Below are 27,199 nucleotides of genomic sequence, written 5' to 3'. Positions count from 1 at the left end.
TTTTCTGCTAGCCCCATTCAGCAGTCAGCCGCTCCTGGTGGCTCAGCAACAGATGTTTCCAATGCCAGTATCTCTTGCCCATTCTGAATATAAGTGGCTGGTATCTTTGCATACTTGGTCATCTTTACCCATTTTGATTGCAACCGGAGAGTGCTTGTGTGCTATAGAATGAGGGGATGTTGTCTCCATCCCCTGTTTTGCATCATTAGCTGCAGAAATATCTATTACCAGTAAGTATGTCAACGAAGATAACGTATTTTGAGTGATAGTTGAACCTAAGAAAGTAATTAATATAATTGGTGATATGGACAGCATCCAACAGGGTTAATTGATCGATCCAGCCCACTGATTTAAACTCTGACCAATGTGTTCTCCATTTCAAGGTAGCCACAATTCGTTAATGTATAAATCAATTTACACAGATACTGGTAATACCCATAGTGCAGTTGGTGGTAAAAGGCTCTGATGCTGTTCTTTATGGGTGGGGAGGATAGTTCAGCTACAGGAGGTTCTGAGGTGGTCTTCTCCAGTGTCCCTTCTAGCATGTCAGTTGGTGGTAGATGACCACATAGAGAAGTGGATAGCTTACCTGGAGCTGCCTCTGAGGTAGTCTGTGCCTGCCTGTTGATCTTTCCTGAAGTGGAGACAACTGGGGGTGGTTAGACTGTGGTCTTTCTGCCCCACCACCTCTTTGGCATACAAATTTTGTAATGTACACTGAAATATACTCAGAGTCGAGAGTGGATTTCATGCTCTTTATTCAGCTCATAGTGGTGATGAGGGAATGGAAGTCCCCTCAAAGTATCTGCTTTATATACATTATTTACACAATGGGCTGCACGTGATTGGCTAATTCCAGAATTCTCCTGTAGGCCAATCAGGTTGTGGATTCACTTCTATCTGGAGCTGGATTGGGTGGCTCCTGCCGACCAATCATACTGCTGCATTGTTCTAGGACCAATCAGACTGCTGCATTCTGAATCCTATTGTTCTAGGACCAATCAGACTGCTTCATTTTGGAGCCTATTGTTCCAGGACCAATCAGACTGCTGCAGTTTGGAACCTATTCAACTCAGTACATAACATACACAGTCTTCATAACACCATTCAGAGTTGTTGTTTTTGCAATCCTTCAGTTCACTGTGACTTCCACTAATCGCGCGTTGAAGTTCTCTGATATCTACATTTTGAGCCTCTATAAAGAATCAGAGCTATTTCATCTTTTATTTCTTTTTTCTGCCCCCACCCAATCCTCTTTCTTTGTTTCAGATACTTTCTAAATCTATTGAACAGTTAAAACAGCCCGGCAGCCTTGAAGAAGCCGAGGAAGAGCTTCATGGAGAACATTTGATGCAGGAAGAAAGAGCACCCTCTCTTGGTAGCAGCATTAGGGATGACAGCAGTAGCATTTCTTCGGACGACAGACTGGGGCAGCCTTTAGGTGCTGTGAAGGTGAAAGAGGAACCACGGGACAGTGATGATGATATTCAAAGTCAGCAAATGGAATCTGGGGAGAAAGCTGCTTTTGTGCAACAGGTAATAGGCAAAGATTTAGCTCCAGGCTTCGTAATTAAAGTGATTATCTGAATACTCTTATAATAAGCATTTCTGAATCCTTGGTGAACAACATGTGTTTTTCTTCCCCCATCCACAGGGTTCAATTGAATTGCGTGTTTTTAGCAATCAGCAAATCTAACAACACCAGATATGTTCACACCTTAAGCATAGCGAGAAGGTTCTTGTTAGATCGGGAAACTCTTATTGCCGTGTGAGCTTTTGGGTAATTCGTAGAATTGGTATTCGCTCCAATGGATTCTACCACATTAGTTCTAGTGAAATGGAACTCATTGTTGTGTGAACTTTCTGATCAGGCTACTGCTGATCAGACCTCGGAATTTCTCTTCTCTTTTGGTTTTGCTCCATTTCTAAACTTCTTTGACATCTCAATGTATACTTTTGTCAATTTGTATATAATGTACCATACTGTAGTCCTAAACACTGTTAAAAAGAAGGGGATTTCCCCCTTCCTTGGTACTACCAGCCCAAATACCAGTGATCTGAGCTTTGTATATAGAATGTAACCTGGAGAAAATGAGTTGGAAGGCAAATGAAGACCGGCATAGAACGCACTTTTAAAAACTAAATTGGTTTTCCCTATCTGTGCTACTTAATTTTATGCCCCATCTTTTTATCACTATCTTCATCTGTTTCCTTTGAGGATATTCCTCATGCGCAACATTATGCATGATATACCTGTATTTGTGTTGAGATGGTGGTGGCAAGGAACCAAATTATGACGGTGATTGCCAATTTATTTATTCAGCAAAAGCTAAGTATCACAATAGCACACAGCCTAGCACGGAGGTTTACATGCTTATACCAGTAGCAGGGGAACACATCTGTGTTTCCAGCACCCATTTTGGGGCCAACTTTTCCCAGTACCCTCCTCTCCTAGTTGGAAAATAAGTCAGCTGTTCATCCCAGAGTGCCCAGTCAAAGCCATTGAGCCTTAGTGTACTTGGTTTACCCAGACCCCTGGCCAGCTACTCTGTGTGTCAAGTACAGGGGAATGTCTAGGTCTGATTCTCTTGGGAAATTTGTCCAAGGATGTCTAAAAACAGAGCAGGTTGGCAAATACTTTTCAGTAATACTGTAAGTATTATTTACTAAGGCACACATGCAGTTATAGGTAGTTGCAGCTCCAGAAGGACCATAGTCCTTTTGAATGCTCTAAAACCAGAACAGCTCAGTATGTAGCAAAAGCTGCTGTTTACTTAAGCCATTGCTGTGTCAGGTCCCTGCTGTTCTCCTGCAGAAAAGTAATTGTGTGAAGGTGGACAGGAAATGCCTTATAGAAACAGGAAGTCCAAGTGATTCATGCACTGTGGAATGTAAGAGGGGGCAAAGGGAAGCAGAGGATAGGGTTTTATTCTCTGTTTTCTAAAGGGCACTCTATGAAATGATTTATTGTCAAAGAAAATAACAAAGCAAGTAGGGAAATTGTTAAGGAAGCTTTCCAGTGAAACATTTCCTTTATATTCCCTTTTGATATGTTTACTTTGTTGTAGAGGTTTACTTTTGTTAAGCTAAAGATGCATTGTATTAAGGCCCCCTTTAATATGGATAATCCAAAACTGACCTGGAATCCTTGTCAGTCCCCCCCACCCTTATTAAAATATTTATATTTCTAAGGTATTTTAAGGTGCAGTATCTTTTTCAAAAAGAGAGCGCTGTTTTGCCAAATGGAAAAGTTGTTCTAATAAAAGCACGTGGTGTTTACATTTTTATTTTCTAGAATCCCATATAAAATGCTACAGATACATTATCCTACCCGCAACCTCTGTATCACAAAGAGACTTGCTAACAGATCCTTCAAGCTTGCTGCACCAGTAAATATGATTTGTGCCACATTTGACCATTTTCCTATTAATATATCATTTCAGTGTAGAAAGACATGTGTAAACAAGAGACACACTATCTTGAGTGACAGGTGTATACACCAGGGGTCAGCGAACTTTTTCATCAGGGGGCTGGTCCACTGTCCCTCAGACCTTGTTGGGCGGGGGGACTATATTTTTTTAGTCGGGGAAATGAACGAATTCCTATGCCCCACAAATAACCCAGAGATACTTTTTAAATAAAAGGACACATTCTACTCATGTAAAAACACACTGATTCCCGGACTGTCCGTGGGCCAGATTTAGAAGGCATTTGGGCCGGATCTGGCCCCCAGGCCTTAGTTTGCCTACCCATGGTATACACCTATTCCACTCCCTGTGCATTTTATGACAGCAGTAGCTCATTGCATCTTTCCGTCATGTATACACACAGCAAAGCAGACATGCGAGTGCTTGTCACATGTGGTGGTGTACATTCCTCCCCCACACTTTCACAGAAAAAACTCTAAAGGTAAGAATGTGGTGCTGTGTGAAGCAATTCTGACTGTTTCAAGATATTGCTTCAACACAGCGGTAGGGCTGGGCGATATATTGCTATATCGTCCCAAACGGGTTTGAAGTCCATATCGCGATATCAGCTGCATTGTGACCTAGGAATGATATTGCAAATCATGTGTGTGTGTGCTAGGCAGAAATCACAATGTGGGGGAAACCATGAAGCCAGCCAATGCTTCTCTCGATTCCTGCAGCCCCTCTTAACTTTGCTGGCTCAGCTGTTCCTTGCCTCTTGCAGGGCGCAGCGAATCACAAGAGCAGCTGCTGGCAAAAATCACCATGCTGGAAAAAACATGAAGCCCGCCAATGCTTCTACATAGCTCCATCCTTATTTCAGACATCATGATATATCAGTATATTGCAATGTTTAACTGGTGATCTATCACAATGTTGAAAATCAGATATTGCCCAGCCTTAGACCGCAGTTGTCCAGACAGGTCATATTTTAGGAACTGGTTACATTTTCCCATCATTTGTATTCCCTGGAGTCCAGCTGAGTAAGTTGCTCAGCTGGTACTATTTCCCTCTGATTTTAAAAAGTACCTGTGATAATTAGTCTAGGAAGAAAGGCCCCTATGCCATAATCCTGCTTATGTGCAGCGTAGCTCAAGCAGAAATATAGAAATCCACTGTTCAGACAAGCTCTTAAATGAATGCAGCCCATTTTCTTGTGTGTGTGGTGGCAGTGCAGAATGTCATGCCAATGTTTAGGAGCAAAATGCTAATTTCAATAGAGGGCCAGCGAAAAATGTTTCCATCAGCTTTATTAGAAGATGCATGAACACCGACTTCCAGATTTAAGGGCTTTAATGTAAACAGAGAGATCATCTTTCTTCTTGAAGAAAAGTAAGAAATTTAGATCCATAAAGTAGACATTTGTGAAAATATATTTTCCCATCTTGTACATTCTTTTTCACAGTCTGATCTTAGCCCACTCAACAAAGGATAGAGCATCTTTTAAAATACATTTTATTTGGGCGGATACCTGAATATAAGCAAACTTTTGTACAAAAATATTTCAAAAATGTGTAACTGTAAAGATATTTTTTATAAAGAATTGAGGAGAGTTTCCCCAGTATAGCCAGTGGACTTTCATGCCACTCATTTTTTTTTTTTTAAAGAGAGGAGTTACCTGGAACCAGTGAAAAAGGAAAACTGGGTTTACGCAACCATCTTTCTAATTGCTAATTGTCACATTTTAAATTTATTGTATTTATTATAATTTACACCTTTGGTGATCTCTTGTTTTGTGTTGTAAATATATTCTGTTTGTATGTTCCCTATTTTGCCTTCTGATACAAGTCTATATATTCCTTTCTCAAATAAAGTTTTTTTTCTCAAAAGATTCCCTTTCACATACTTGGCTTTGTGTAAACTTGATAACTCTAAGGCACTGCTTTCTCTTTGATATAGGCAAATATATTTGCTTATTATTGTGGAAGGAACAGATTTAGGAGCATGCTTTTTATTCCATTACACAAAGTCTGTTTTTGACCTGTTACTTGATCCCACTTCAGCCATTACACATCGTACAAAAATGGAAGTATCTGTGCATGTTCATTTTATCCTCATCACATTTGTCTTGAACATGTGGGTCAACCATTGCATCATCAAAAAACTGCAATAACGCAAGTAAATACCAGTTTTCTGGTTATCCAGAATTTTGATAGCTAGCAATTGTTACTCCAAAGCCCCCCCCCAAAAAAAATCTTAAGTGATTTATTTGCCTATGAAAAGATACAGAAGCTTTAAGTGATGCCGATGACTGCAGATCTGGGGTCTTTATATCTATATATAAAATGACAGTGCTAAAACATCACAGGTAAGGACCTTTCCTTTGAAGATGGCTTCCTATAAGCTAGTGGCCTCAGTCTGGAACAAACTGGTTACATTTAAGTTTCAGCGAAATCAATGGGACACGTGGCCCTGGAGGCATATATAGAGTGATATAAGGCCCCTGTTTCTGAGCAGCATTCAGAACCCCTGTAAAAACTTTATATTCAGTCTGGTATGGGATGTGCTGTGCTTCATTATCTGTGGGCAAATGGGTTGCCTAGACACTGATCCCCACTCTTTGTGGTCTTCAGATATCTTTGCATGTGTGCAATAGGTACCACAACTGGTGGTGGACTGGATAGGAAGGAACCAGAGAGCACCTCACCTTCAGTTCAAGCAAGAGTAAAATCTGAGCCAAGGGAGCTCAGGGAAGAGATTGCACTACCTTTGGAAGCCAGCCATGCCTCCTTGGGGTGATCACCCCATTGAGGACAAGGTGGCTTTTAAAGGTGCTTCATGGAACTAGAATACTTCCATGACATTGTTATGGTCTGCAACTTGTGGAAATGCATTGCTGGCATACAACTTTTAAGAAAGAGAGATCGAAAAACAGGCAAAATGTTCATAACTGGCCGACTGGGCTCTGCATCTGGATATGCAAACCATCTTCTGTGGGTTCCAGCTGTTTTATAAATGGCGCTCATTTTTGCAGATGCCGCTACAAATGCTGCCATGATTCTTGGATCTTCAAGATGTTCCCTGCCATTAACTAATGTAGGCGGAGCAATGCAATTTCATTCATTGGCAACACAGTCATGCAATCCAATCATTCCCACCAATGTCCTCACTGAAATAAATTCAGTCTCTTTTCAATGCAACTATGCTGTTCTTGCCATCTTCATTTCCATCCTTGAGTAAAGGATGGAGTTGCATTGAATTAATGGCAAAGTCTCAACTGATTTCAATGTAACTAAATTTCACTCAACATCTTCCATTTCCTTCATTGTCTGAAATCTTAGCTGCAGTGAATGAAATGGCAAATCTTTGTTGACCAATTTCTCTGCAACTAGATGTCACACACCATGTTCAAAATTTGTAATTCCAAGCTCTAGTTTCCCTGTTTTATCTTCACTGGCATCCTGAGGTACTTTTAGATAGATGTAGGAGATTCCTTTCTCTACTCAGGAACTGACAAAGATATATTTTTCTCTCTCCTATGTATTAGATTTAATTTTTTAATACTCCAAATTAACATTTGAAATTATTTGTCCCTGTAATTTTATTGAGATACTTAGGGACCCTACCAACAGTGATGACTAATTCTCTATCAGACTGTATTAAGGCCCTGTATAGTATGGATTGTGACGCGGGTGGCACTGTGGTCTAAACCACTGAGCCTTGGGCTTGCTGATCAAAAGGTTGGCCGTTCGAATCCCCACAACAGGGTGAGCTCCCGTTGCTCGGTCCCAGCTCCTGCCAACCTAGCAGTTTGAAAGCATGCCAAAAAGTGCAAGTAGATTAATAGGTACCACTCTGGCAGAAAGGTAAACAGCATTTCCGTGCACTGATCTGGTTTCACCAGAAGTGGCTTAGTCATGCTGGCTACATGACCCGGAAAAACTGTCTGCGGACAAACATTGGCTCCCTTGGCCTGTAAAGCGAGATGAGCGCTGCAACCCCAGTCGTTCGCAACTGGACTTAACTGTCAGGGGTCCCTTTAACTTTATAGTATGGATTAAATTTTTACTCCACTAATAAAGGTCTTTACTGTATGTTCACTTCCATGAACTAGTGTTTTCTGGGGGGGGGGTCACCTCTGCCTACTAGTACACTTGTTGCTTAGCTGTTTATTTTAAAAAAATTAAATGGTCACTTCAATAGCCAAGTTTTGCGTGGGGCCAAGAGCCAAAGAAGTGATGTGCATGCAAGGTTAGATGTGAGGAGAGAGAATGACACGAGTAGGTAGCCAGAGTGTCATCTCTTGCTTTGTCTGTGCTCATTACTGTTTTGCTGTTGCTAAAGAGAGGTCTGTGTTTAGATTCAAAAGTAGTTTGCTCATCTAGTTTGTGGGAACGGCTGCATGGAAAGAAACAAATGAAGTCTCAGCTGTGCTTGAGTGTCCTGAACCCGTGGCCTACCTGGCAGCAAGTCAGTATGTCAAGTCCAAAGACCAGGGGTCAACCCACACAAGCAAAGTCCAAAGGTCAGGAAACAAAGTCCAAGGTCAATCCAACTAAATCAAGTCCAACAGTCAGGATACAGTCCAGAGTCATACCCCAAGCACAGTCCCGTAGAGGCCCAGAAGCATCCAAGCCAAGGACCATCAACATGGGCAGTTGAGCAGACACAGCACCTCAGCTCTGCTTCCCTTTTATACTTTGCCTGCTGATTGCAGCATCTGGGCTTGATGAGGCAAGTGACCCTCACCTGTTCCAAGCCTCCTCCAGCTGAGGAATCACACACCTCCTCCCAGAGCTAGCGAGCCCCACCTGGCCAGCTAGGGAGCTGGGCTGTGGGCCCTTGCTTGCCTCAGCCTCCTAGAGCGTCCCTCCTGTTGCTCCCTATATGTCAAAGCCCACTATGATCATGGAGACAGGGGCCCCTCTGGCTCTGGTGATGGGTCCTGCTGCTCTGGTTCCTGTGCACTGACTCCCATCCTCCGTCACCTTGTGAGTACTTCTCCATCCCCTGCTTGCCCAGGTGTGTCCCAGTCACAGCTACACCCCTTGCCAAGATCCTCTTCCTCCTTCCCATTTTCCTGCCAGTTTATGACAATGAGCTTCTCCCTCATGGGTCCATAACAGTTATTCAGATCTCAGCCTCCAGTACCTAGAGGAAGGTACTTTATATTTTTACAGTACAGTATGTAATCATTAAAAACCCCAACTTCAAGCTCAAGCCCAAGACTTGCCTCTCTCACTGTTTTCTTTTAAGATGTTTCCAAGAAGTATAATCCTGTAAAACACTGGGCTTACTTCAGTCGGTCTACTTCCCTGTGAACAGCTATAATATTGTTCTTTAAATATTCCTTATTCTGAGGTGGTCAATAGCTGGGTGATTTTGTCCTAACCTGGCTTCACACTGGGGGAGTCCTGTTGATGGACACAGGGCTGCATCATGGAACATCAGTGCTGTTACCCAGAACAGGCCCTACCATTAGTCAAGTGGGGTGGCTGACTCGGATCACAGATGCTGGAGAGTGGGGAGCGGCACTGAGATTTTAGAGGGTGGTGTAGCTGTGTGGCCCGTCCACTGTTAGCCCTAAAGCTAGCTTGCACCCTTCAGATATAGTGGAGCATGCTGTTCCATTACCAAATTTGAAGTAAGATTCAACACCTGGTCTGATTGGCTTTGGTACGTGGAGTTGGACTTGTGGACTTTGTTCTTTGCCTCAAGCAACACAATATCTTGGTCTCACAGTGACTACTACTTCTGGATTTCAGGGTGTTCATTACAAGTTTTGTGTTCCGTTGGTATGGTGCATTTAAAAAGAAACGACATATATTTGGCGCATTTGTGCAAGTTGCGTGCATTTCTTATTAAATGAAGTGAAATAAGTACTTAGTTTAGTGCTTTGCCAAAAGGTTATTGGGCAAACAACAGTCTTAGTGTGCCAAGCCGGGTTTTCTTTCCAAAATACATTCTTCTTTATGTTGAAACACATTTTATAATGATGGCTGAAGTTTATCATATATGAGAAATTTTCTAGACATCTCTTTTTAAAAAAATAGTAGCGATTAATCTATTCTACCACCATGACAATCATTGATGAGGTGCTTCTTCCAAATAGGCTAGTAATCTTGGCGGATGGATCCTCTAAGCTTTACCGGTGATCTAATCTGGCACCCGCCTCTGCTGAGCAGCTGAGCTAGGAGTTCTTTACCAGCACACATTTGAGCTAGTTGTGATCGTCCTCTGCCAAACAAAGCCAATGGTGACAGATTAGTTCAGCCTGCCAATGGCAATTCCACTGGAAACATCAGAAAGTGCTGATAAATCTACTACGTAGCTAAGAGCCAATATACACATCAAGAAGAAGGCATATTGTACAGCCTTCCTGGGACTCGGCTCCTTAACAAGGCAAATGGGCCATCATATGATGGAATATCTTCTCAGTTGGGAATAGGAAACCTGTAGCCCTCCAAATGTTGGACTCGGCTCACATCATCCCTAGCCACTGGCCAGGTTGGCTGAGAACTGGAGTCCAGCAACATCTGAAGGACCACAGGCTCCCATCTCTGTCCCAGCTTTCTTTAAAAATGTCTGTGTGTAGAAAACCAGCAAGTTAGGAAGAAGGCAAAGTATCTACCTGACATGCTTACTTCCCATAGGCAAGAGGCATCATCCAACCACCTGTAATTGAAGGAGCGCAGCAGCTTTGGGGAGGTTGCACCATGTACTTTCCACCACCACCACCACCCGCCCCCGAATGTGCAGGTCACCTAAAATGCATTGGAACTACCTTGAACCTGCATAGAGTTTTGCATTTCAGTGCCAGACTGGAAGTTGGGGGAAGACATCCTCATAGAAAGTATCATAGAATCATAGACTTGTAGGGTTGGAAAGGGCCACGAGGGTCCTCTAATCCAACCCTCTGCAATGCAGGAATCTTTTACCCAACTGTTTGAAGGTTGTAGAGACAGATGGAGGAGAGACATGTTTTGTTGCAGCTGGGGCACCCAGTTGTGCTGCTTCAGATGCGCCATGGCATTTCTTCTCTCTGTGCTCCTCCCACTTGTTGGGGAAGCAATAAGAGGAGAGGATGATGGCCTTGATGCCCTGCTCAAGAGCTTTTCAGAGGTATCTAGCTGGTCGGGCTATATGGATCTTTTGCCTAATCCAGCAGGACTCTTCGTATTTCTCAGAGGAGAAAGTTGTGTGAATCTCTTTTAACAATGTGTGCATCTGCACAGTTTTGACAGGGGCAGGCTACACTGATTCAGAATGGTTCTTGAAAACACGAAACTTGAGCGTTACCGATTCCCTTAACTGTTGGATCTTGCCAATTTGACCTTGCAGCCTTCCAAATACACATATATCCACGCAGGCCATTTGGGCACAATGGCAGGGAGTTGATGAAGGGTCTTTATTATTCTTAACTTTAACTTTTCTTTTTGTGAACATCTTACATTTCTCAAACGATTACGCTTTTCCCAGCACTGGCCTAGCATAAAAGATTTACTGTTACAGTTTGTGTGTGGCCAGGCAGTGGCATATGGAAAACATGTTTCCTGCTATTTAATTTAATTACTCCAATCACGTGCCAGCCCCGGGCATGTCATGCTGGACCTGTGAGGCTCATTGTCTGTCAAAGAGATGGACAATATCTTGGCTTTGTTTAGTTGCTCTGCAGGCTGCAGATAAAAAAAACCCAGAAATGCCGACTGTTTGTTTAACCAAACTTTGCATTTTTTACCATTTGGCTTTGATTTCTTTTTTTGCTTTGCAAAAGAGAGAGAGAGAGAGAATGACATTTTGGCCCTGTTGAGCTGAAAGAGAAACATTAAGGATCGGAAGATGAACTGTCACATTCTGAGGTTTCCTATATGAAAAAGTTTTCTGGTTTAGAAATGAGCTTTGTTAGCAGAAATTAAAGAGACATGAATCACAGTTTATTTTAGACTTTGCTGCTAGCGTGGCACAATGTGGGGAGGGGTGGGGGGTGGGGAGGAAGGCCCCGGCTGTGTTTATTTCATTATAATGAATTTAATTTTGATTTAGCTTTTGGTGGTCTGGCAGTACCACTTTGTTTTTAATTTGCCTTCATTTTTAATGCATCAAGCACCAAACGACTGCTTCCTTTTGAAGTAATTCGCAGGGGTGTAGGAAGTGGTCTCTCTAGCTTACACTGGCAGGCAGCTGCTCATGGATTCAGGTAGAGGTTTCGTTGAACGCAAGACTTTCCACCAAGGATGAGATCCTGAGACCTTCTGCACAAAGCACATGCCCTGCCACTGAGCTATAGCCCTTCATAGTCTACACACCGTTTTTGTGTGTGAAGATTTTTAAAATTTCGTTCCATAAGGTATATAAAGCAGAGATAACAACTGATGGAAAACAAAGCTGTAAAATGGGCACATAGGAGTAAGTAAAGGTAAATATGGGTTAAATAACAAAGTCCAAGTGTTGGAAACATAGCTGTCAACGTTTCCCTTTTTAAAGGGAAAATCCCTTATTCCAAATAGGATTCCTTGCAAGAAAAGGGAAAAGTTGACAGCTATGATTGGAAGGTCTTCTGTTGGTAGGTCAGGATCTGCTGCTGGGTGGGCTGATCTGAGGTGAGCTGCAACATCAGCACTGCCACCCATACAAATATAGGGTTGTTGTTATTATTATTATTATTTACACATACATACATACATACATACATACCCTGCCCACCTGCCCACTCTGGGTGACTCCCAATAAAATATTAAAAACACAATAAAGCATCAACCATTAAAAACTTCCCCATACAGAGCTGCCTTCAGATGTCTTTTAAAAGTTGTATAGTTCTTTATGTCCTTGTCATCTGACAGGAGAGCGTTCCACAGGGCTGGTGCCACTACCAAGAAGGCCCTCTGCCTGGTTCCCTGTAACCTCACTTATCGCAGTGAAGTAACTGCAATAAGACCCTCAGTGGACCTCAGTGTCTGGGCTGAATGATGGGGGTGGAGACACTCCTTCAGGAATACTGGGCTGAGGCCATTTAAATAAAATAAATGGATCTCCAGGTGCAACCTTTTCAGTTAAAGGTGGGTCTGATTCTGAAAAGGTTGGAGATTACCAAATCTGACTGTAGCTCTGCAGAGTTTCAGACAGGATCCATTTCTCAGCAAAACCTGGAGATGCCAGGGACTGAATCGGGGGCCATTTGATGTGCATTTTACTCTTCAGAAGACGGTCTTCTATTTGGAGGGCTGCCTGGTCCATGTCTGGTTTAAAGACAAAGAAGGGAGAGCAAGCAGAGCCCTTGAAGTTGTCCACCACTGGTCACCAGCTCACAATATTTTCTTCCCCCCCCCCCACCCCATGGTGAGATGCATTGCATTTCTGTGCAAATCACAGCAGTTATTTCTGTTTGCAGAGTGGTTTATTATTTCTGTAAATCAGCATGGGTGGATCTAAACACAGGAATACAACCATGTTCAATTTTATTATGCAAATCGGTGCCCAATTTTTGGGTGGTGCTTAAGTGGCTGCCCTGTGTGTTCTGCCCCTGAGGTAGGATCCTCCACTAACACAATGGGGGGCGGGGCGGGGCGGGGCGGAGAGAGACACCAGAGTTATTTGGAAATATGGGATGTCTTGTCTGCATATCTGTGCAGGAATAGCCTGGCCATTAGAAAAACCTTGCCAGCTGCCAATGTAGAGATCACACCTGTCACCTTCAAAGCTCTGAATCTTGGGGGGCAGGAATGCAGCTATGACAACAAGCCACCACTCTTTGTGACTTGCTCACAAAAAACTTTTACTACCTTACCTGCCCATACATACCTGTCCTCCATTTGTGGTACATAGATGGCAGAAGGAAACTCTCCTTCAGTTTATCAAGTTTTGCCTGGTTGCCTAGATATTATTTTGAATTGCCACAGGTGATTAGGCATATAGCTATTTACAAGCTGGTCTTCAGGGTCCTGATTGTCCAGGCTGGAGGTCCACACCAATGGTACGATTATCAAAGAAAGCTGTACAGGATCCAGTGCGGTCCTGGAGCACCTCCACAAATGGAGTAGCTCTACAAATTCAGGTGGAATTTGGCTGCAGTTAGGAGATGTGTGTGTAAACGAAGAGCAGTTTTTTTCTGTGGGATCTCCATCTTAATATTCACCCAGCTGGTTGACGAAGTGCCTGAAAGACAAATTGACCACTGATTATTCTTCTGTTGGGAAGCCAGCTTGTAATACCACAGATAACTGCTACCACTCGGAAGGGGGAAATGGCATTTATCTCAATAAACACAGTCGTGAGGCCAGTAATGATTTAAACATAGTTTGAGAACAAATTTCTGTGTACAGCAAATTGAGCCAAAACCAAAAAATGTATAGAACGCATTCAGCCCCAATTTATTAAAGGCACTCTGTATGTTTATGTATATAAGCAAATGCAATCTCCCATCAGGAAGAAGGAGCTCAGTGGGAACAGGAACCAACTCTAAACCAATTACTCCAAATAACCTATCGCATGGCCAATTCCCCGGGTGATTCCCATGTACCAGGCCGCAGCAAAAGTGCTAAAATTAATGACTCTAGAATAAACTCTTTGAGCCCAGACCAGGTAAAGTTAGTTGTGATTCAGGCTCACCAAAACCAGTGGAACGAGTTAGCAGTGGCTGACTGAAGTGCAACTTTGTCAAACTGAACTTTCAGGAAGATTCACGTTGTTGACTTCAGGGAGAAAGGTGGCAAAACTGGGTTGCATTGAAATCTATGGCTCTTACACCCCCGTTTAACTCCCGTTGATTTTAATAGGGCTTCAGCATGTCTGTCTCTGGATTACACCCTCATTTTCTTCCGTAGAGTCAGTTAGATATGAATGGGAAATAAACAATAATTCACTTACCTATGAGCACAGCCCAAGAGGGGCCATCTCAGTGGGAGGTGTTATAGATGCAGAAGCTCTCAGGTTCAATCTCCAGAATCTGTAGGTTACAGCTGGAGAAAGGCTCCTGTTTAAAGGAGTTATGCCGCCAGTCAGTGTACACAGTACTGAGCTAGATGGCTCAATGGTTTCACTCATTATAAGGCTGTGTTCTTTTGATCCAGTTTCTAAACCAGCAGGACCCACCATGCTGCTTAGATGGAAACAGCACTGCTTGCCAGCAGAGGTGTGTGATACCCGGTCATGACCTGGATAGGATGTCCCAATTTTCATCAGAGAAATGTTGGAGGGTATGGATAATCTGGGTGGATAATGGGGTGCAGGTTTACTAAAAAGGAGGTCTTGTGGACTCTGTTAACCATCTACTGAGGTCCAGCTCCAAGGGCCTTCTGGCGGTTCCCTCACTGCGAGATGTGAGGTTACAGGGAACCAGGTAGAGGGCCTTCTCGGTGGTGGCGCCCACCCTGTGGAACGCCCTCCCATCAGATGTCAAGGAAATAAACAACTATCTGACTTTTAGAAGACATCTGAAGGCAACCCTGTTTAGGGAAGTTTTTAATGTTTGATGTTTTATTGTGTTTTTAATATACTGTTGGGAGCCACCCAGAGTGGCTGGGGAAACCCAGCCAGATGGGTAGGGTATAAACTGTTGTTGTTGTTGTTGTTGTTGTTGTTGTTGTTGTTGTTGTTGTTGTTGTTGTTATATCCAACTCTCCAAATCCCATCAGTCCCAGCCAGCATGCTGATAGTGGGGGCTGATGGGAGCTGCTCTGAATCCTCACTACCTTAGTCCACAAAGTAAAAATGGAACTGGAAAGAATATAGGAAAATGACATAAAGACAGAGGTGAAGAAGCCTGGGGGGCTGACTACAGCCCTCTAAGCAGCACTGCCAGGCCCTTGAGGGAATTTCCATCACTGGCCTTGCTCCCCGCCCCCCGCAGTGCTTTTGACTGGCTGGGATGTGCCCTTGAACTCCTACAATGCCTCTTGCTTGTTGGACGGAGGATAGAGAGGCATGAGCTTGTGTAAAAACTGGCCTATAGCACAGAGGGATTTAACAACCAGTCCCTCTTCCCAAGGAACTCTGGGAACTGCAGTTCTTTAAGGGGAACAGGCAGCTCCTAAGAACTCTCAACACCCCTAGTTCCCAGAATTCTTGGGGGGTGGGGGTGGAGCCATGACTGTTGAAAGCAGTATCACAGTACTTGAAGGCTATGTTGCGAATGTGGCTTTAATGAAATTTGCCCCGCATCCTGTTTCAATGTGATCACAGCTTTCAGTCATAGCAGAATAAATGGAGGGAGTAAGAGGGCACAGGTGATCAGCATAACACAGGCAAATGAACTACAGGCAAGGAAGCCATTGCTGGTTTTGAGTCCAAGAAAACAATAACCTTCCCTCACTCATCCCTGTTCCCAGTAGCCGCTTTTTGTACTCTTTTGGCTATAGAAGATACCTAACAAACCGGTGGCTCTGTGAGGAGTTTCTCGAAATCTTTTTCTGCGGCTAACACAGAAGGTCTCTGCACGTTGCTCTCTTGCCGTTCCAGCTTCCAGGGTTTTTTAAATGATCTGTGATTGAACCTTCCTTTGAAGATAATTTATGGAGGGAGCAGCTCCCTACCTTCTTTGTGGTTCACCACAACTTCTAGAAAGGTTAGTGGGAGTGCACTAAAATAATAGGACAGGCTTGGGCTCAGCCTAGCCTTGGCTCCTGCGAAACTGCTGCACACGTGTTTCTGTGGTTTCTCTGTGTAATAGGTACAAATGCAAACACAGCTATCCCAAGGATGTGTGTGTCTGGGCGAAGAGACAGACAAGGTTGTGCATTTACCTTGCAAATACAGATTTTAGCAGCGTTAAGTTGAGGTCTGGATGTCAAACTTCCTTAGAGCTAAAAACCAAAACCCCATAACCTTGTGGAATGTAAGCAGAAAAGTAGTCCTGTTATCTTAGGTGCCACCTAGTAGCATTGTTAGAGTTCAGTGGCAATGCTGTCAAAATATTTTGGAAATGGCAAATGGTTTTTTCATCAATCCAGGTGGTTTTTCTTTTCTTTTCGTGAGGGGGTGAGGAACACTCATTTGTCACCAGTAGTTCAAAGGCCACGTTAAATTCCATGTTCAATGGAAACAAATCTCTGACCACAACCCTCCAGGAAATATTATTCAAGGGGGACTATTATTTAACGGGATTTATAGATTGCTTAATCACCCACAACCTCTAAGGGGTTTTCATAGAATGTAAAATGTTCATTAAATCCCCCCCAACCCCTGGTAAAATCAAAGGTTGAAAGCAAGCTAACCTAAAATTAAGCAAAATATAAGAAAAGTATAAAATATAATTATATAATAAAATTGTACGTCTTGATTGGCCTTTTTTTAGCAGGTGCCTAAAAACAATATAGCAAAGGTGTTTGCCTAGCACAGGTGACAGAGAATGCAGGTGATATAGCTAAGAGATGCTGCCACACTGACGACATGCTGAAGGTGCCATGTTCAGTCCCTGGCTTTGTTATTTAAAAGTTATTGAGGTAAAGGATATCAGTGGCTACCAGCCTTAATGGCTCTGCTCTGCCTCCATGGTCAGAGACTGTATGTTTCTGAATACCAGTTGCTGGAAACCTCAAGAGAGGAGAATCCTCTTGTGTTCAGGTCCTACTTGCCCTGCTTGCCCAGGCCAGTGACCCATCTAGTCCAGCATACTCTTGCCTTCTTACGTTCTTAAGTATGACATTTCAGATGATGGGAAAGATAACGGCATGAAATGGTGAAGAAATCACTGTTAGGATAGATAGGGCTGGACTAGATGGGCCTATGGTCTGAGCTGGCTGAGAGAACTTCCTATGTCAAATATCTTTGCATTACCACATGATGATAAGTGATGGCATGGATTTGTGTGCTGACGTCTTGATTGGCAAAGGGGGCGAATTCTGTAAGGTGGTGCCTCCTTGCTACAGCTGTATTTTGAGCAGAATGCCTAGTTCCATTCTCAGGAAGGAAGGTCTTTTGGTGGCCCCATGGAGGTTGCAATCTCCAAGTCTATCCTACCTCCCAAAGGTAAACAACAACAACAACAACAACAACAACAACAACAACAACAATAATAATAATTTATTTATACCCCGCCCATCTGGCTGGGTTTCCCCAGCCACTCTGGGCAGCTTCCAACACAATATTAAAATACAGTAATGCATCAAACATTAAAAGCTTCCCTAAGCAGGGCTGCCTTCAGATGTTGTCTAAAAGTCTGGTAGTTGTTGTTCTCTTTGACATCTGGTGGGAGGGCGTTCCACAGGGAGGGTGCCACTACTGAGAAGGCCTTCTGCCTGGTTCCCTGTAACTTGGCTTCTCGTAGTGAGGGAACTGCCAGAAGGCCCTCAGTGCTGGACCTCAGTGTCCGGGTAGAACGATGGGGGTGGAGACAGGCCTTCAGATATACTGGACTGAGGCCATTTAGGGCTTTAAAGGTCAACACCAACACTTTGAATTGTGCTTAGAAACGTACTGGGAGCCAATGTAGGTCTTTCAAGACCAGTGTTATGTGGTCTCGGCAGCCGCTCCCAGTCACCAGTCTAGCTGCCGCATTCTGGATTAGTTGTAGTTTCCGGGTCACTTTCAAAGGTAGCCCCACAAAGAGCACATTGCAGTAGTCCAGTGTAGGATAGGTATGTTGGTCTGATCTTCTTAAAACACACACAGAGACAAGCAAATGTGTCAAATGCTTCTTGCATCTCTAATTCTGTTTTGGAATAAATCACTTAGTTTAAGGAATATGATACTAATGTTTTCTAGGGATGGGAGAGAAATTAGTTCGGTTTATGTTTTAGTGGGGGGGGGGAGCAAACAGTTGTGGAAATGGCTTGAACTGAAGAGATTAGAAAATGGAGAGAAACTGAAAGTGACCAAGCCGTTCAATTCTTCCATTACACTCTAGCCAAAAATTTGGCTCCAGATCTACCTGGTTAAAAAGCCAATGAGAGCAGGAGGTGCAAGCACTATGTTTTATCCGCAGTCTTATACATTGTGTGTACTTAAATCCTGCCAAAAACAGGGGTTCAGTGTGCAAAATGCAAAAAGAGCCCTGATGGATCAGGTCTGAGCCTCATCTGGTCCAACATCCTCTTCTCACAGTGGCCAGGCAGATACCTCCCATAACCGAGGGCAGGATTGTAGGACTCGAAAGCAAAGCAGCCTGTTTTTTACTGGTCTAAGCCAGAAATGTGAAAGGTGGGTGGGCCAAGCTTATGAAATACAATTCAAGATGTTTTGAAAGAAGAGGGCCTAGGAGCTGCACCTACAGCATGTTCTCGTGGCAACCGACCCCTTTGCGGAAACCATTGTAATATCTGGGCTTAGGCACTGGAGGTAGTGAGTGATGTCCAAGATGAGAGATTTATAGCATATGCTGAGCATAACGGTATGAGCAGGTTTGGCTGCCAAATGGGACTGTGATTTAAAGAGGGCATTTAAAGAGGGCGCCTTTGGTCTGATAGGTGGTGTATTTGTTCGGTGGCTAGAATTCACTCAAGGAAGGGTGGTTTATTATTATCGTTGTATTTGATGCCCTGGCCAACGATAACTGGGGAAATGGAGAGATCCAAATTGTCCAGCTCTTGGTGAGAGGACGGAATGAAATACTTGGCTACGGAGGGGATGGGGAGCCAAATTTCATGGCGCTGTGGAGTGGCTCGGTTCAGAGAGCACTTATGTGGTTTATCACCTTTCAAGAAAGAACCAACGAGCCCAAATCGTGGCAATTTGAAGTAGAAAGCAGTGTTCTTTTCCTTTGAGGGAAGGCTGCCTAAAACGGAGGAGACAGCGATTTTGGAACACATCCCTGAACTTTTACCAAAAAATGTGGGGGGGGGTGCTCTTACTACTAGCTTGGCTTCACTTTTGAGATCACTGCCTACTTTTAAATCCTTTCAGCAAACCTCACTCCGTTCGGGTGACCCGCATGAATCACTGCGGAGGAAATCAATGCACTCTCCCTTTACACACACACACACACACAACCGCTCCCCCATTCCCAATCTGGTTTGGATTTGATTTTTAGCATCAGAAATATAAACAGAAGCAAAACGTTTCATAAGATCACAGGATACGGCTGCAATTCAGCTTAATACAGCTGCGAGAGTACCTTGAGCTGGAAAGCGCTTGTAATTCTTAGAAAGAAAAGATGTGTCTGCTATGACCCAGAACTGCATCTTTGAACTTTGACTGGGACTCTCGGTTTGCCCAGGAGAACAAAGTTATGCATTTAACATCTTAGCCTAGTAAATCATCGGCTTAATGGGTTCGCCTTTTCGGACTCCCCTTTATAGCTGATGCTAGTCTTTAGCGATAATGTCTGTATTCCTTCTCTCTCACGTAGCATTCTCCTGAGGAGGCTCTTTGGAGTGGGGCTTTAGAACTGGCAAATATCTTAGCAACTCATACTAAGCTTTAATGATGACAACGCACAAAGGCATCTGAGGCCTTTGGGTAGGAAGTTTAGGCAAAAGGGAGGCCCGCAGGGTGTTTGCCATGAAAGAAAGAATAAACCAAATCCTTGGTTTTTCTCTCCGGTTTCAAAACATTCTATACTGTTTGCGACAGAATTCCCTAAGATTAAAATTTCAATGATGATAATAATAACAATAGAAAGAAAGCGTCGTGCATTTTGGTAAACACCCGGACTGATATATGAGCTTCTCTTTGTATAATGCCCAGTTCATAGCAAGAACGTTCCAAAAATTGCTTCTACACAGTCTCCCACATCGCAGGAAGTTGGTATTGAAAATGTATTGAATGCATTGAAAAACAGATACAGGAAAGGATAGAAACCCATCCCTGGCTTTATTAATTTATTTATTTTCAAAAAACCTCACCAATTTCAAGATGTGTGCAGTTTCCCTGCACGACCATTTAATGCTTAAACAAAACCTACAAATGGGCTTTACTAGTTCACCCACTGCTGACTTTCCTACCTGCCCATGCATATGTGGGTCACTTCAGAGACACTCCAGCGTGAATTGCAAATGCCTCTTGTACCATGAAACGAAAACACCCGTGTATTGACTTAAATGCTTACACACACGCATGAGTTGAATTTTATGTGCAAATAGGGCCCATATAACTAGGGGTAGTGAGACAAAAGCAATGCTATATCACCCTTGTGAGAAGGAGGCGCGGCCAAATGTACAACAATTTTTTGGGACGGGGTGACTCTTAAACTGACTCTGCCCTCCTCTTTCAAGAAGTGTTTTCTCAAATAGAAGGAAATACAGTGGTACCTCAGGTTAAGTACTTAATTTGTTCCAGAGGTCCGTACTTAACCTGAAACTGTTCTTAACCTGAAGCACCACTTTAGCTAATGGGGCCTCCTGCTGCTGCCGCGCCACCGCACGATTTCTGTTCTCATCCTGAAGTTCTTAACCTGAAGCACTATTTCTGGGTTAGCGGAGTCTGTAACCTGAAGTGTATGTAACCTGAAGCGTATGTAACCCGAGGTACCACTGTACTTGAAAGTACCTTCAGAACTACTGGAAGTGTTCCAAGGTTTGCACATGTCAGTAGCAGCCCCGTGCTAAGTATATCTTACTCAGGAGCAAGACCCATTCATTTCAGTTCTTCCAAGAAACTCTATTCAATTGCTTTTTCTTGCATGTCAGTCAGTTCAGGCATTAAAAACATACTGGCTAGGTGCAGCAAGCAGCATAATATACGGTTATGTTATTTTTTCCATGGGCTATTAATATCTTGTTACTGTGGGACTCTGCTGGTTGGTGGTTTCTGGTTTGTGGTATTTGGCTTCAAGGTAAAAGGGATGAGGGAAAAAACTTAAGACCACCTCCAATATGAATATTTACCTCCAACTGCTACTTAACATAAATTACCATTCGTTATTTCCATACTTACATTTCGACAGAGAGGGAGCTTTTGATGTCTTCCCAGCCAAATGGCATGCAGATCTTCAGCAGCATGCAGTGCGCTCCCCGAGACCCTCATTAATTCCAACACACATATTAAATGCTCAACATCCTATACACTGCGGCTTGCACAATATTAACAATGACAATGTGTAAGGGCCGTGGTGATGTCTCCAAGCAGGTCCACGAGACAATAGGAATAAATGGTGAGGCATTGAACCAAGTGAGTCCCCTCAGGGCTCTGCCTCTTAACATTTCGTTTCCATCCCGGGTTTTTCAGATGGGCTGCAGTCTAATGCAGCATGCCCTGGGCTCACATGTGTGTGGTGGACAGCTTTCTGACAGGGCATCAACCCACTTGTAATGAATCCAGGCCCTTTCTGAATAAAGTGACACAGTTTCTACTTTGCAGCTGGTGGGGAACCAACATAGCCTAACAAACAAGTTGACAAAATAGGGCTGGGAGATATATTGATATATCATCCAAAACTGGTTTGAAGTCAAATGTATATTGCAAATCATGGTGTGTGGGGGTGTGCTATGCAAAAATCACAATGTGGGGGAAACTGTAAAGCCGGCCAATGCTTCTCTCGATTCCTGCAGCCCCTGTTAACTTGGCTGGTTCAGCTCTCTGCACTGGTTCAGCCAGTGCCTTTACATAGCTCCATCCTCCATCATGATATATGAATGTATTGATATATCGCAACGTATAGTTGCACTGTGTGTGTGTGTGTGTGTGTGTGTGTGTGTGTGTGTGTGTGTGTAAATATATATGGCCTGTAAATCATACCAGCCACACTGGCTTTCACCGTCCCTTGGATCAATATCCCTGATTGTATGGTGCTAACCAGCTGATCCTCTTTTTATCCAATGTGCAAAGATGTCTGGGCCTGATAGAGCAGGTCACAAAGCACAAACTTCTCTGCTAACTCACAAGAGAGCCTTTTCTCTGTGGGTCTTAGACAGCCAAGGATTCTTATATCCTGTTCACAGGCACATTCAGTCCTGACACAGAAAATGCATGGATTTTTTATTTTATTTTTATGAATTCCTCATTAGTACCCTTTCTTTAACCAAGGATCCTTCTGAAAATCAAAGCAACTGAGCCACAGTTATTAAATCTGACATCTGCCTTCTTAAGTAGAGAGAGAATATCTATTTATGCAGGAAGAAGAAGAAAGCTTGGACCTGCACATTCCTCATGTGCCAAACATTTTGTTAAAAGAGAAATATAAATAAGAGAGCTGACTCTAAGGGCTCTACATAGCTGTCCTAAAACTAGTCATCATGCAGATTTGGCAAACCCATGCCCAAGCAGCTACAAAATATATATTTCCAAAGAATCTGCAAATTTAAGGCCTTTTCTTATAGTCATGGTTTGCCACATGAAACCTGTATATGGGAGACGATGTACGCAAATTATACATGTGGGGTTTTCTTTAAGTGCACACGCAGCAAGATTGCCATACACCTGCTCATAAGTCTTGGCTGCATGCATTCTGATTTGTTTTCTTAAACTGCATCCAGATAATCAGTATACTGGGCTAGTAATCACCATCAGAAAATACAAAAAGTTTTGCAGGATCTGGCCAATGGCTCATCTAGTCACAGAATCATAGAACTGCAGAGGGTCCTATAGTCTGGTGGTTTTCAACCAGTGCGCCGTGGCACACTGGGGTGCCTTAAAGCAGCCTTTCTCAACCTGTGGATCGCCAGATGTTGCTGAACTACAACTCCCATCACCCCTAGCTAGCAAGGCCAGAGCTCATGGATGATGGGAGTTGTAGTCCAACAACATCTGGGGACCCACAGGTTGAGAACCGCTGCCTTAAAGGATGGCCAGGGGTGCCACAAGCAACACTGGCCTCTGTCCCTCTTTCCTTCCCTCCCTCTTCTGAGGCCGTTTTGCATCTCTGCCTTCCAAAGGCTTGAGTAACTGTTGCAGCAGCCTTGGCTACAAGCTCCCCAGTCGAATGGCTCCTCTGGAACTGGCCAGGGGTTGCTTCCCAGGCCCCTGTGGGGCAGTGTGATGAGGCACCTCTCTTTGGGGCATGGAGTAGCTCAGAGACCAGGGGTGGGTGGCAGAAGTGGCTGCCCAGAAGACTCCCAAGGATAGGGAAGAGGAGAGGAGGCTGAGGGAACACTCCACAAGGGTGTTTGAAAAAGGGTGAGAAGCTGCCAGTTCTGCAGGCAAGGGGTGATGTAACTGGTCCCTGAGCCCCACAGGGGTGCCGCAGAAAGAATGTAGTTGGTCAAGGGAGGCGTGGACCCAAAAAGGTTGAAAACCTCTGATCTAGTCCAAAGCCCTGCAATGCAGGAATACGCAACTGTCCCATACAGGAATTGAACTTGCAACCTTGGCATTATCAGCACCACGCTGTAACCAACTGAGCTATCCAACTTTCTGTTCTCACAATGGTCAACCAGCTGCCTGTAGGAAGCCCACAAGCAGGACATGAGTGCAACAGTGCTGTCCCAACTTGAGATTCACAGCAACTGATGTTGAGAGGCAATGTGCTTCTGGCAGTGGAGATAGAAAATAGTTGTCATGGCTACTAGCCACTGGTAGCTTTAACTTCTTCTTGTTCTTCTTCCTCCTCCTCCATCACCATCTTTCTTTTGTGAGTGGTATATTATGCAAATAGAATAACGACAGTTCTGCATACGGCAAATTCAGTGGTATGGAAGCAGGAACCTATGCAAGCTCTGCATCCAACTGCCAGAAATTATTCATCCAGCTTTCTGAAATACACATTGCCCATCATCTCTTGAGCACATCTTTGCTGTTGAGAGGCCTAGAAACTTGCTTTTTAAGAAAAAGCAAACATCAAGATGTTTAGGAAGCTGAACTCTGAACCTAATATTACATTTGGTGGGTTTTCTTTCTCTTGATGAAACCCGTGCAGACCTGCTCTTGGTAGCTGAGGTGTATTACAAATTCTGTGCCAAGAAGCAGCTGTTGTGGGCAGAGAGAGGGAAAGAAAAAGGCAACCACTATAATTGAGATTTAATAGATTTGGATTAATAGACAAGATGCAGGCAGAAAAGTTAACCTAAGGACCTACAAAGGAGAGGAGGGAAATCCAGGAGATTCTTTGGAATTCTCTTTCTATGTAGGTTGTTTGATAATTGTTCATAAATTTCAAAATCTGAAAAAAAAACTAAACAAAATAAAGAAAAAGAAAAAGAAGAGCAGCAACCACAAAGAGGATGATCATGGGCTCCCGGCCCCAGTCCTGGTTAACTGAATGCAAATGTACATATACACCCTGAACTGTTGGGTATAAAGGAAAATACCTTTATGAGTTAAGGTTATGAGACTTGGGCCAATGCTCCTCATGGAATGGAAGCTTCTGAAACCATGAGATGCATTTTGAACCAAAAACAGCCAAGGAATGGATTATCTCATTTCTTTCTTTTGTCGAGTCCCAAAGGACAAGGCTAGGCACAGCATCCCGTAGTGTCCAGCAGGTGTTGCTGTAAGAGCAGCAGAGTCCTGCAGCCTCTTCCAAGAGCATCAAATTCAATCACAGCCTGGGACTCCCAGTTCCACTATAAAATGCAGGCATCTCACTTGGCAATGCAAGAGGCTACTGCTGTGCTACTGGAGTGACCCTACTTCTCAGGCGCACCGTGCCAAAAAGCTTGCAGCAGACAAAAGAGAGAGAGAGGAGAAAAAGAAGAAGTGAAATTGATGGCCATGAAAGAGCCTTTAGGTTTGGGACTCCTTAACATCCTCCTGACCTTTTGAAAACACACCCCGGTCCAAAAACAAAAAAATGCAGCATGGGTCAAGAGAACGGGATGATGCACCACTGTGCTTCTCCACCACCCCATGCAAAATCAAAAGCGTCATTAAATAGTTTTAAAATGCAAATTTGCAGAATGAAATTTCAGAGCCCTGCAAAGCGGCCAATGAAAGCAAGAGCAGCTGGAATGCTGGTGACCGATTACGAGCCCAGCATCCAAGCAAAACATCTTGAATTGCTGGTACAGTAATAAATTACAGTTTTCACTTTCCTATTTTGCAAGTGAAAACAGCACTACATCAAACTCGGAGGAGCGGAGACAAAATGATGACCTTTTCCTTTGGCCTTTCTCGGCTTCTAGATGAGTCGCCGAACTACTGCTGCTTGCTTGCGTTGCACTGAAGAGTTAAATGCAGGCACCGAGTAGATGGAGCCATGAAATGAGGACCTGGTTGCTGAAGGGAAATGTTCAGGTAGCAATAGATGAAAGCCTAAAAGGCCTATAAGATGGTCTGCTCCAGTGGCTGTCCACTCATTTTCTCCCCAGGATTAATTTGCCCTCTTTAACTATAGTGAGATAAAAGTCTGAGGGCAAGAGGTGGCCCTGGAGTGTTCAAAGGGCAAGAAGTGGCCAAGAGCTGGCTTATCTCAGTCTTCGATTAGCCCGTTTGAGAGCTGATACATGGCAACCTGCTTGATCTAATGAATGAGGGGTTCCTCCAGAGGTGAATGAATGGGAAATGCCGCCTCCCCCAGCCTAGGGAACAAATCAGGACAGCCCTCTTCATAAAAAGGGTATCTACATTCTTTATGGTGACAATGATTTATATTCCGATTTTGTCCTGGACTATCTCTGTTTTGATGGACTCCCTTGATCTTGACACAACTAACTTGGTTTTCAGACAGAGGGTGAAACTATAAGATAAAGGAGGAGACACCAGAGAGGTCCTTAGAGTTTATTGTAAACAGAATGCTATCTTCAAAGGCAAAGCATCTTGAAGCGACAGTGGACAATTATGCTCCATCGCAATGCCTCTGCTCATTTGGTACACCAGGTATGGGGAACCTGGGGCCATCTAGATGATGTTGGAGTCCAAATCCCATCAGCCCCAGCCAGCATAGTCAATGGTCAGGGATGATGGGAGTTGTAGTTCATCAGCTTCTGGGTGGCTGCAGGGTTCTCCATCCTGAGAGTACATATATAGATATTCTCAGGGTTGAGCTATTCCTGAAATTGCAAGTTACAAGTAACCAGGATGTGAATCTCAGATAATTTCCAGCCACACCAATATATGCTGGAAGCTACAAGTGAAATGACAATGCAATAACCCAAAGCTTGAAGTTTTCAGAAAGCTCAACATTTTCGGGGGGGGGGGGGAATAACAAGATAGGATGAATATTGTGCTCTATTTGTAAACTTCCCTGCATTATCTGCCATTGGTTGCTAGACCAAAGGCTGCTTAGTGCTGTGCTAGTAACTCTCTTTCAATCTATTGAAATTGTTCTTACCCCATGAAAGAGGCTTCTGTTTTCCTGCCTCATTTGCAGGGCACTTTAGAATTGCTTTATAATTTTGGTGGGTGTGAAGTTGACCTTACCTTATTGCTGTGAGGCAACTGAGGGTTTTCTTGCATATGCTTTCCTGCAGCCTGCCCAGCTGCCTGCACCTGATCTGGAAAAAAAACCCACCCACAGGAGGAGTTACCTCATGATGTCTTCCCCTGGGCTGTGACTGAATCATATTTAAATTGAATCAAAGAAAGCCAAAGAGGCTGGCTAGTGAGTGCCTGAGATTGACACACTTACTGGTTTTCTTTAAAAGGAGAAATCCTTGATTTTACATTTAGAAAGTTTCTGCTCTGATTTCTTAAAAAATAAATAAATTAAGACTTCATTTTAAAAACAAACAATTAACAGCTGTCCAGGGTATAACAGGCAGCCTTCTCAGCTTCTCAAAACTTAGATGAAAGCTCAGTCGAGGACAGCCATTGGGTATTTCAGAAACATGGTCACCCAGGAAGGCTGCAGAATGCAGACCACCAGATACATGGTTTGTAGAATGAAGGAAAGGGCACTCAAAAACCCTGCCACATTTGAAGCAAGGTAAGCACACATACAAAACCAACCCTGTACCATCTCCCCAATGAGAATTTCACTGGTATTTTCTCCCCCTGTTACTAATTTCCAAATGCCATTACTTGCCTCGTTAACTGATGGATCATCAAAA

The 27,199-nt window shown here is 43.6% G+C and overlaps 1 protein-coding gene across 7 annotated transcripts in view; it reads left to right on the top strand.

Annotated features, from left to right (window-relative positions):
• Window positions 1-27,199, top strand: part of HDAC9 (histone deacetylase 9) — a 466,741-nt gene that overhangs the window by 289,051 nt on the left and 150,491 nt on the right. For 4 of the 7 annotated variants that reach the window (XM_083578505.1, XM_083578499.1, XM_083578500.1 and 1 more), the window contains one exon: window positions 1,270-1,536. In XM_083578505.1, coding sequence (XP_083434631.1) covers window positions 1,270-1,536 — 267 coding nt within the window. Of the gene's footprint in view, window positions 1-1,269; window positions 5,297-27,199 lie in introns of those variants that run through there. The other 3 variants (XM_083578503.1, XM_083578502.1, XM_083578504.1) reach the window with 1 other exon arrangement.

Source organism: Podarcis filfolensis, assembly GCF_964270895.1.
Source record: "Podarcis filfolensis genome assembly, chromosome: 12".
Taxonomy (NCBI): domain Eukaryota; kingdom Metazoa; phylum Chordata; class Lepidosauria; order Squamata; family Lacertidae; genus Podarcis; species Podarcis filfolensis.
The sequence above is the reverse complement of the archived record's forward strand: the minus strand, read 5'-3'. Positions and strand labels throughout refer to the sequence as shown.